At 36.8% G+C, this 12,225-nt stretch overlaps 1 protein-coding gene across 1 annotated transcript in view; it reads left to right on the top strand.

The window, feature by feature from the left end:
• Positions 1 to 852: 852 nt before the first annotated feature.
• Positions 853 to 12,225, top strand: part of IMPG1 (interphotoreceptor matrix proteoglycan 1) — a gene marked incomplete at both ends in the record, with an annotated part of 96,390 nt that continues 85,017 nt past the window's right edge. The window contains one exon of the mRNA XM_083372897.1: positions 853 to 961. Coding sequence (XP_083229023.1) covers positions 853 to 961 — 109 coding nt within the window. The remainder of the gene's footprint in view (positions 962 to 12,225) is intronic.

Raw genomic sequence — 12,225 nt, 5'->3', positions numbered from 1 at the left:
CAAATACTTTTCAAGGATAGCCCCATATAAAGTGCATTAGAGTGGTCAAGACAGAGATGACTAGGGTATGAGTGACTGTGAGCAGGGTATAACTGATGCATAACCTGTGTCAATCTCCCTTCTACTTCAATCACCATCCCATCTGTACTCCCCTCTCTAATTTGGCACCAAATGTTGATTGTTACACAGCTTTTCTGCAAGGAATGACATTTCTTGTTTGGACAATGCTAAGACAGCCTTTTCCTAGCTTTCAAATTGAAAAGCTACACACAGTGCCTTGCTGGAGGGATTTCATTAGCTATGAATCCTTCTCATGCAATAACACACTTTTCTGCCACTGTCATTTGACAAGGCTTCTCGGAGTAACATAAGCCACATAGCTTGAATGCCCAAAGGCAGGTAATCATCAATAGAAGAAGACTTTTATTGTTTACTGGGGTCTACTAAAAAAAAGGCTGACAGATGACACTCCAGAAGGTTAATAAGATGAAGATAGTTCTTTCAGCTGGACCATAAGAGGGATTATGTCTGAGTCGCAGATAAAGAGCTTATTCCCGAAACAGACACTGCTTTGTTGTTCTTGTTCAAACTTGGTCACTCTCTCAGAATTATTACTCTAGTCCCACTTCCATTCTCTTGGCTTAGAAATGTTGGCTTGAGAATTTGCTCAGTACTTAATATTCCACATCTATTATTATATAATGGACTAGAGGATACTGTAAAAAATATATATTTGGAGGCACATTTTCTAAAAAGTCAACTAGTAGGAGATTTGGGCATTTTACTCCCTTACTTTAAAGGGAAATCTCTTTTTAAGTCATTCCTAATTCATTTTTTTCTGCATGACTACTCATGAAAACTGTGAAGGATATCTTTTTAGGGGCGGGGAAGAGCATGTTTTTCAAAATTGGATTAATGTGTCTTATAATTTGTTTCACACTCCAAGTTCAAGGAAGCAAAGGTAAGTGTGAATTAAAGTGTACTTCAACCAGGTGATGGAGAGGGAACATTTTTAATGTAGAATTAGAAAGATATGACTGCAGCATATGTTTTGTTTAAAGCAAGACGTAGTTACAATAGAACTAGATTATTCCTATTTCCTGTTGTAATTCTTAATATAATCAATAATTGTTTTCATCCTTTTCATTTAAAAAATGTCCCAGGAAAGTTTTGAGTCTACAAAGTACAGAAAGGATTCCTTCATTTTAGAGTGCTAATTTTTAACATGCATAAAGGCAATTACTTTTGATAAAAATGACTTCAGTTAAGAACTTTCAATAAGAGACATTAATTTCAAAAACCAAAAGAGGTAATAAAGATTTTTTTGGGAAAAGCAAATATATATATATACAGGGCTTTTTTTCTCATAGAACACTCAGAACAGAGTTCCGGCACCTTTTTGGGATGGAATCTTGTAGGGTAGGCAAGGCGGGTTGTATGACATGTGTGAGTTCCGGCACCTTTTTCTTTTACAAAAAAAGCACTGTGTATATCTATCTATCCTGAAGATCAGTCAAATTTAGCTTTAACTAACTTTTTTGCTTAGGTTTCAATATTACATTTTGGAATCGCTGTATACATTTAGATGAAGCATTTCTGGTTAACAGAAGTTGTCATGCTCCAAATTAACACAGAGGATTTGAGAGGAAATAGCATACATAAATGCATACATTTATCAGAACCAAAGACATTTTTATTACAATACCAGTATCAAAGAGAAACATAAGGTCAATAGTAGCCATGTCTGATTTCCAGTTGGAATTTAGTATAATTTACTGACTTTTTTAATTCCTGTAATGAGTTTAATGATGTAATCAGTAAGTAAAAGATGTTTGTTGTGAGGAAAACATAAGTATCACAAATCTTAAATTGACTTCTTAAACTATTGTTTGTTGTTCTACCTTTCATTTCTCGATCAATATAATAGTTTAATAATATTCTAAAAGTACATTTTCGGGCATGGAAAAAAAATGAATGCTTCCGTAAAGCATTAAGCAAAATGTGGCTGTAGGTATCTGGCTTTTGCAGTGAAATTGGCATTTTACAAAAATTAAAATAAATTTACTCAACAGATTGTCCATACCAATTCAGTCACAAAGAGGCCCTTTTTCTTTTCTTAAAGGAGCTTTATTCTTGTTTGGATTTATCCAGACAGTCTGGACATTGGAATAATTACAGGGGTTTACAACTTTTTATTGTTCTACTTTCTGAACTAAAAATACAGTCTCACTTATCCCTCATCCCTTATTCCTAACTCAGACTAGGCTAAGTGGAGAACCATGCTTAGTGGAATGATCAATGCCATATTCTCTGTGATGGGTTCAAAGGACTATAGTTCCCATTCAGTTTTAGACTTTCTAACAGAATAACAGAGTTGGAAGGTACTTTGCAGGTCTTCTAGTCCAACCTTCTGATTGAGCAGGAAACCCTACACCATTTCAGACAAACACTTGTCCAATCTCTTCTTAAAAACCTCCAGCGTTGGAGCACCCACAACTTCTGGAGGCAAGTCGTTCCACTGATGAATTGTTCTAACTGTCAGGAAACTTCTCCTTAGTTCCAGGTTGATTAGTTTAGTTCTCTCCTTGATTAGTTTCCATCTATTGCTTCTTGTTTTGTGTTCACATGCTTTGGTAAATAGGTTGACCCCTTCATCTTTGTTGCTGCCCCTTAGATATTGGAACACTGTTATCATGTCACCCCTAATCCTTCTTTTTAAAAAACTAAGGTAAAGATAAAGGTTCCCCCGCCCATGTGTGCTAGTCGTTTCCAACTCTAGGGGCCGGTGCTCATCTCCGTTTCAAAGCCAAAGAGCCAGCACTTGTCCAAGGACGTCTCCGTGGTCATGTGACCGGCAAAGGTGCACAGAACACTGTTACCTTCCCACTGTAGTGGTCCCTATTTTTCTACTTACATTTTTTACATGCTTTCGAACTGCTAGGTTGGCAGAAGCTGGGACGAGTAACATGCGCTCACTCTGTTACGCGGTACTCAGGATTTGACCCGCCAAACTGCTGACCATTTGATCGACAAGCTCAACGTCCTAACCCACGGAGCCACCACGTCCCTTTTTTTTTAAACTAGACATACCCAATTCTTGCAACTGTTCTCCATATATTTTAAGCTCCAATTCCCTTTCTAACTAAGCTTCATGAGTCCTAGTTTAGTATTCTTCTTATACTTCAGATACTACTCTACTTCAGTATCATCACCTCATCCAATTCAGGTGAAATAATTCCATGTTTTGAGGCCCATCCCTTGTTCAGTTTTCTTAAATGTCTCCACTTTGGTATTTTTCTACACACTGCATAAACTGCAAAACAAACCCTTTTGCCTCAATGGCTTGCTTTGAAGTGGTCTCATGTACTTCAGTATCATTCATGATTGTTCATAACTTCTTAGATCTACAGAACACACACAAACACAGTGACATACATAGCTACAAATGAATATACAAATGATAAATACCAACACTAGTAGCACTATAGTTATAGCAATTAGGTTAATTTTATGTTAATCATTACAACTAATGAAGGAAGATTCTTGTCTGAGAACATATGGCAAACAGAGCATTATCTCATATTATTGCTAAGTATTTTCCTTCATCTGAAAACTAAAGTAAGTGTTTGTTTGGCATTCTGTAAAATAAATAAATATCTAAAGCTTCTTGACAGAATGGATGACTAATCTCCACAAAATGAAACAATAACAATTCTTCTTTAAATATTTGTTGAATAAGATGTTTTAGAAAAAAGCAGAAGTATAATCAAGTCGGGTGGGAAAAGAGAGGGATAACATTTTTAAACATCATTTTGTTCTTATTCTTTGCAAAGAGCCTTTGGTTGGCTGTATTTATAATTCTTGTGTTGCATATGTTTTAACACTGAGCAAAGTATATATCTATATCTTTACAGCCTATAAAAATATAACAAAGAGTGCTGAATTTTGTCAGTTTGTGTCACATCTTGTCTGGATTTTTGGGATAAGCTGGAAAAAAATATCATTCCCTCATTTTAAAAATATGATTTAAAACATTTGATGCTTGATAGTGCATGCACACATATAAATAATCCCTCTCACCCATATTCATAATCCCTAACACTGGAATATATTTGAATTTCAATAGTTTAACAGCAGTACTAGGTGTAGTTTCTCGGAAGCAAGTCTCACTGATTTTAATTTTAACAAACCTTTTTGAAGTATCTTTCCATAGAATAAAAGTTAAATGTGCTAATAGAGAATTTTCTTAGTCTGATCTGCCCATAAAAGAGTAAAATTATTGCAGAGATTTATTTAGAAAAAAGGTTCATATTTTCATCTAGTTATAACCTGGAAGTCAGACTGTAATTTTGAAGGTGATATTTTAAGATTTTGTCTACAGACAAGTTATATGGGAAAGAACTCATTTGTTGAATTTAAATTTATTAGATTAAAGTTAAAATGGTTATGCTGTTATCTGGTAATTTTTATTGGATCTTTATTGACTAGATTTGATTGATGAGGTTTGGGGAATTTGTTTATAGATAGAAAATAACATATAAATGTCAAAGGAAGAAATTCAGATGGGTTTATTAGATCAAGTTTATAATACGTATGTTGTTATTTCTGGTAACCCTTAATGGACTTTTGCTGATTAGGATGGATGATGAGGCTTTAAAGATTTATTAATAGAGAATGAGATGAGATGATATATGGGGTGAAGAGATTGTTGTATTTTAAGAGATGTAGATAAGTTGTTAAAGTCCTTTATACTTGTTAGGTTGAAGAAGAAAGTTCTTTCTTTCTCTTTTAAATTTTTTTCTTGTTTTTCTTTGCACTTTTTCTTTTTTTATAATTTGTATTAGTTCTATCTGTTTAATGTAATCTGAAATAAAATTATTACTAACAAGTTTTAAAAAGTAATGTGCAGGGAAGTTTCAGGAGACATCTTGATCATGACCTCTTCAGCTCTAGCGATATGCTGACCTTGGATGTGCAGATAAAATAAAATTGCTGTTGTTAGGTGTTGGTTATGTGCCATCAAATCAGTGTCAATTCTTAGAGTTCAGGAGTGTTCAACGTTGGCAATTTTAAAACCTGTGGACTTCAGCACCCAGAATTCCCTAGCCATCCATGCTGGCCAGCGAATTCTGAGAATTGCAGTCCACAAGTCTTTGAGTTGTCAAGATTGGACATCCCTAGATTCCATAAACAGAACTTCTGTTCCTAATGCGATTCTTCTAGTCCTCCAACTGTGCACTTTTCACACACTTCAGAAATAATGGAAGAATTAACCAGGTTTTTTAAAATACAAATTATATTCCAAAAGTAATTTTGATGAAGTTGCTATTACTAAACATATTAAAAGTCAGCTATTAAAAGTTACAATGTAGGCAAATGCTAAATGCAGGTATAATTCTCCACAAATTATATTCTTTATCCACAATGTAATTCTTCTAACAGGAGTTGTATCAGATTAATTGTATTCATCTAACGAGTTCTCTAACAAAGCACCTGTGAATGACCTTGAAATGTAATTAATGGAAAGGTTTCCATCCCTAGAACTATAACTTAGGATGTCTATTATATTCAGTAATTTACATAATTTCTTTCATTTGTATTTTTAAAATACTTCTACCTTCACATCTTGCAAAACAAAATCTTAAACAAAAATGAAACAAAACCTTTCAGAGAACAAGAGATGACACAAACCAAAGGTTCTTCACCCAGTAATGATCCAAATTAATAGGTTGCAGTGGAGTGATTGTGTCCTAAATTGTTCATTTAAGATGCTGCTATTGGTCATGCTCTTTGTATCTTTATTGTAGTAAGGGTGAGTACATGTGTTTTGGTTTTAAATCAGTCAATTTATAGTAGTTTCCAAGCAGTCTGAACAATATGAAAGGATGTGATAATGCTAAACATGATTGCCAGTTGTATTTTGCATTTTCAGGTAAATGTTGCAAAGAATTACAGGCTTCTGATGTGGTTTAATTTAAATTATACTTTGCAATGAACATACAGAAAAAACTGCAATTTGATGCCTAAATTATGTTAAGCATGTTCATTTTTCCCCCTGTCCCTCCTCCCTCCTGCAGTCGATCAATGCTATGTTCCCAAAAGCCTCTGAGGCGAATAGGAGAAAAAGACTTTTAAACCATGTAGGAAAAGGCACAAAGGAAATAATTCAGAAAAATGAGCTTGGTTCCTAAGATAAATCAGCTGAACTAAATTATCTAAGTATTTTTAATCCACTCCCTTACTTCCTATCCTAATGCATATTGATCAGATGGATCCCCAAAGCTCTAGTACAATTTTTGGAAGAAATAAATGATTTTCCATTCAGCAATTTGCTTATTCCCTAGCAATACAGAGAATGATGGATATTGCTTTCCAAGCATCTGAGCTCATATGTTCATATCATTTTATATGCGTTTATATCTGTGATCAGTTTAATGCTCTCTGCAACTCACTGGCAAACTTATATTCCCAATAAAATACATCTGCCACTGTCCTTGGCTTTTGCAGACATATCAGTGCTCTTTTACATGATGTGCAATTATTTCTTTGAGTGTCATATACATCACACATAACATTAATGTGATGCAATATGAGAGACTCCCAAGGTGAACCTTTTTTGCAACCTGTAATATGTTTTCAAAATATTCTGATTCTGAACTTTTTTTGCTGAGATTAATAGACAATTAGGAAAGAGAAATGGAAGACTATTTGTATACAGGTAATCCTCAACTTACAACTACAGCTCAGCTCAAAATTCATGTTGTTAAGTAAGACATTTGTTAAGTGAATTTTGCCCATTTTACAAATTTTCTTGCCACAGTTGTTAAGTGAATCATTGCAGTTGTTAAGTTAGTAACATGGTTGTTAAGTGAATCTGGCTTCCCCATTTACTTTGTTTGTTCATATGGTCACAAAAGGTGATCACACAACCCCAGGACACTGCAACCGTCATAAATATGAGTCAGTTGCCAAGTGTGTGATTTTTAATCACATGACTATGGGGATGCTGCAACAGTTGCAAGTGTAAAAAATGGTCATGAGTCAGTTTTTTCAGTACTGTTGTAACTTTGAATGGTCACTAAATGAACTGTTGTAAGTCAAGGACTACCTGTATACGATTACTGCTACAAAGGTATTATTTGCACCAAAATGACTTTGAAATGAGAATGGGACAACTTGCCAGAGAGAACTCACCGCAACCAAATCACCACAGCCAAATTGCCATAGGACAACTCACTGGGGAACATTTAACAATTCCACTTAATTATTTAAAATGAATAAAAATAAATAAATTTTTGTCATTCACATTTTATTCTGTCCCTCCTTTTTCATCCTTTATTTATGATTCTGTTCCATCATTTCTTTGATATTAGTGTAACTTTTGTCCCACAACAAGTTGTACTGTGGTGATTTGGCCATGGTGAGTTGGCCATGGAGATTTGGCTGCGGCAAATTGTCATAGACCCCTTTAAAATACCCACAATGGAGGAATGGTGGAAAAGATATTGGAAGTAGCAGAGATGGCAAAATGAACTTGTTTGTTTAGTGGATGTTGGAATACATGTTGGAATGTATTTTGTATTGCAACAACTACAGAAGTATTCCGTCAGTAGATGGCAGTGTTTGTAAGTATGCTAGGTATAATCCAGGATATATACCTATGTTTTGTTTTGTTTTTTGACCTTCTGAGGAGTGTTTCCTGTTACAGTTAAACCATTAAGCAGCAAGGCCCATGGTGGCTGTACACTTTATTTGATCTGTGGGGTTATAGGGATATACAATAAACAGAATTTCTAACAGTGAAAGATCAACTGTTACATTTATTAGTGAGTAGAAACCCCTTAAAGATTTTTTGCTGGAAAAAGAAAAAAAAATAAACCTGTGATTTTCAGATTTGAAGATTGGAAAAGATAACTCTGGAAAGAAAGAAATTATGATGGCTCCTTAGAGAGGGGATAAAATAATCTGTTAAGAAGACAGGAAGCCACTTCTTTGTAACTTTTTTCCTTTGTCTTTATTTTCTACTTCTCTCTTTTTATTTGTTTTTCACTTGTTCACTTTTACTGTTCTTTGTTCTTCTTACTTTCAACTTAAGGTTGGTATTGTTTTATTCTGTTGAAATCGTTTCCATAAAAATGATTTTTGAAAGAGAAAATATACCGATTCTATATTTGCAAATACCAGTAATCAGCCATTGTATGTCCTTCCTAGCAATTTAAGAGGGAATCCAACATTCAATAGAAACATATTTCCTTTTCTCAGGGAATATTAGGGTTTTTGATGTTCCCTGGGGTTTTTCATAGTAAGACCTGAAGCACACATTGCAACATCTGGTAGCAGCCTCTCAAATGTCATCTTAGATCAGGGATCTTCAAACTCGGCCCTTTTATGACTCATGGACTTCAACTCCCAGAATTCCTCAGCCAGGCATGCTGGCTGAGGAAATCTGGGAGTTGAAGTCCACGAGTCATAAAAGGGCCGAGTTTGAAGACCCCTGTCTTAGATCTTCAGTACCAACCTTTTTTTTACTTTCCCATTTTGTATAACAGCGTGCCTGATAAACAGTCTTAACAAATTCAAAAACATGAATGCTATTTTGTAATTTCTGAATAGATCTAATATGGAAATTAGAACTTGATTTTTTTTTTCTGCCCCATGTAGCAACCTTTCCTGTTTGATTAATTACAATTTATTTTTGTAATCTTAATCTTATTAAAAATTACAAAAAATTAAAAATTAATACAAACTGAAAAAAGAAAAATTGGAAAATTCAGGAAAAAATAAACTAGAAAATAAACAAAAAAAATAAGTACAGAGAGAGGAAAGAACGTCATAGAGAATGGTTTCCCACAAGTCTTGATTACAAGTATAAAAAGTTTGAGTAACTTATCATGTTCTCCTAAAATACAACAAATAATCTCTTCTTGATCACACCACCTCAGCCATTCTGACATAATCCTCTCCCCTTTGCTGATCCTTGAAGAAGTGCTGTGGCCTAAATTGAAGCCCTGTTGGCTAACTGTGTCTCCACCCACTCTAAGCATTGTACCTGACATGACGCATGTCCATTGGTTCACTGGCTCACAGTTAACTTGCTTAATGTTGATGGCTTCACCCACTCCAGTGTCTAAGATGGTTTCCAAGACTAGCCAGGACTTCAGGTACCACCATGCAATCTCTAAACAGCTCCTGTTGCCAGCAGTTCTGAGGCTGAGGATAAGGAGCAGTTTTGTTCAGGATTTCTGGAGGAAACCATTATTTCTTTCTGTAAATCAGTAATAGGCACCTCAATACCTTTCACACATTTTGCACTGCAATTTTCACCAGTTCTCCATGGCAGGGCTTTTCAACCTTTTCACCCATTGTACCACTTTTAGGATATGGCAATATCTGAGTACCACCAGTCACCTAACAAGGTGTCAAAAACTTGACCAAAAAAAGAGGAAAAAAGTGATAAAGTATGAAGTCATCAAGTTTTTGACACCTTGCTAGGAGAATGCTGGTACTCGTATATTTTAGGATATTGCCGTATCCTAAAAGTGGTACAAGTTACAATAGTTCGCTTAGTGACTGTTGTAAGCACCAGGATCAGTGCCAGGCTCCAGCTGATCAGAGATTCTGCGGGGATCAGCAGAAGTGCCAGGATCAGCAGGAGCCCGGCACTGATCCTGGCGCTTTTGCTGAACCCTGACAGCCCTGAAGTTCCAGCCATCTCTCACTCAGTCTTGTGTGGTGCTGCCACCCCTTCAGCTCATTCCCCTCCCCCGCTACCACTTCTCTAGGACAGTCATGTACCACCTGCCAGGTGCCAGTGTACCACCGGTGGTACGCATACCATTGGTTGAAAAGCCCTGCTCTATGGGATTATGATCACTGTGATCCAAACTATCTAGGGGAACCTGCAGGTTGCCCATGGTCCTGTCTGTGCAGGTAAAAGTCGAAAGATCTGAAATGTTTCATTATACCAGGAAGAAAATTGGAGAGGTGGTCAGGTACTTGTACGCTTTAATTTTAAATCTAATTTTAATTTCTCTCTGGTCTGTCTGGGGAAATATGAAGTTCTGATAGCTCCAAAGTTACGCTGAAAGCAGCCTATCATTCAAATTCAAAAGCCAATAAAATTATTCAGCAGCAGACAATGATAATAAGTTGGCATTTTTCTCCTGTTAATAAAATGCTAACACTGAGGGCTGTTGCTTCTTTCAATTTTACTGTAAAAAGAAAATAGGTGACCTTGATGTTAAGTCGGATAGTGCAAAGCATAATGCCTAAAAGGGGTACCTCTGGGAAACAGCGAACACTTCAGTATAGAAATATAAAGAAGAAAAAATGGATGTAAATGTTAAGTGATAATGAAATATCACTGGAGTATGACAGACGTCTGCCTATCTGCAGCTGAATTGTAATGACAATATACAATATTTCCACAGCTGTCTTCAATGGGTAGAAAATAGGACAAGTGCCTGTGCCAATTAACATAACTAAATAAAAGGGCAAAACTATTGTGATCAGTGAATATGTTATATGCAGATATAAGAAATGCAACAAAACCAGTATCTTAGTTTAGTTTATTAAATGTCAGAGATAAAGAGGTTGTGAATTAAGCATCTATCCTTCTGGAATTTTAAATGTTTATGCTGGGTGGAGAGGGTTGTGGAAGTGATTTACTATTGCCTTCTTCCAGGATATTTTTTTTTCAATTTCCCATTCTAGTTTATAACTATAATGATTTGTGAGAATATCCTCAAGAGACAGAAGGAGGAGGAGGAGGAATAGCAATAGCAACAGACTAGGCATGGGTCAGATGACAGAGGCAGCTTAGCTCACAGAAGGAATGGGGATGTGGCAAATGTGTCAAAAGCGACTCTCTAGTTTCTGGGCTGTAAAGATGAGGGGGAGAGAAATTGCAAGATTCTGTTAATATAACCTTACAATAAAGGTTGTGTTACCAGTCATGGCTGGTGCTTCTTGTCTGGATTACTTCAAAGGGCTGTCAATAGTTGGATGGTTTCTCACACAAGAACTAACAACTAACAACAAGAACTAACAACTAACTGTCTCTGGGTTAATTTGTACAGAGGTTAGAGAAATTGGTCTCACAACTGGCAAAATTACATACTATTAGGTATATAAGAACTGAAATATATAATGTTTCAGGATTCTGGCCAGAATTAAGCTTTGTTTACATATTGCACAATGGAACCTTCTGTTCTGTACCAGCCTACTACCGGCCCTGCAGCAAAAGCAGGGACAACCCCTTTACAAATGGCAAGAGGCTGGAATAAAGCCTGCCAAATTTATTAACATAAAACAGAGCAAGACAAGACACCAACCATGAAACAGGAACTATGAAACAGGAACTATCCAAGCGGTTGCCTTCAGCAAACCAGCCCTCCCATGCATTCCCCTTAAATACAGCTCAGGGCGTGGCCTCTCTCTGCCTCCTTCCGAGGTGCCCCATTGCCTTCCTCTGTTTACTCCTGATTGACTGCCTCCTGCATCGGGCATCCTTGAACAGGGCCAGCTGTGGGTCATCTTCATCCACGCTGTCAGGCTCACACAGCTGGGTCTCCGTCATGACCAGGTGGGAGGGGCCCGGCTGAGGGCTCTGCAGAGCCTCAAGGCCATCATCAGCAAGCTCTTCAATACCCCCCTCCTCCTCCTCTGAGTCGTCCGACCCAACTGCCGAACCCACCGGCTGACCCTGAATCACAACACCTTCTTACTAAGTCTTCAGGGGCGGGGGGGAGGAATACTCGGATGCACAACTGAATTATTCCATGGTCAAGGTATCAGTTACAGAAAGAGAACAGATGGAAGAGATTGACTTACTTTTCAACTCATGGGCAAATTCCATATGCCTCCCCACAGCTCCTGTTAGATGAAACGCCAGCTACTTTATTTAAACTGAAGAGGAAAAAAAGCTACCTTACTTCTGAGTGAATTCTCCAACCACTCAGTTGCCCAGTCTCTAAACAACCTATTCCCTTTCTTGGACCCACTTGGGGAAGCTCCCTCACTCCCCACTGATCACTAGAAGGGAGGGACGTTTTGTTTTGTTTTTTCTCTTTCTCACATTCAGCCCTAGTTTTAAAAACTTTGAATCAAGCTTCTTTGAAGGTCAGGCAGACAGCAAATGTTTTCTAGAAAGCCACACCAAATCCTTTTCAGCAATTCTACCCCCCTGCCTCCTGCCTATGAGTGTTTAAGGCCTGTTTGTATGTC

This window comes from Vipera ursinii (assembly GCF_947247035.1).
Source record: "Vipera ursinii genome assembly, chromosome: 1".
Taxonomy (NCBI): Eukaryota; Metazoa; Chordata; class Lepidosauria; order Squamata; family Viperidae; genus Vipera; species Vipera ursinii.
The sequence above is the reverse complement of the archived record's forward strand: the minus strand, read 5'-3'. Positions and strand labels throughout refer to the sequence as shown.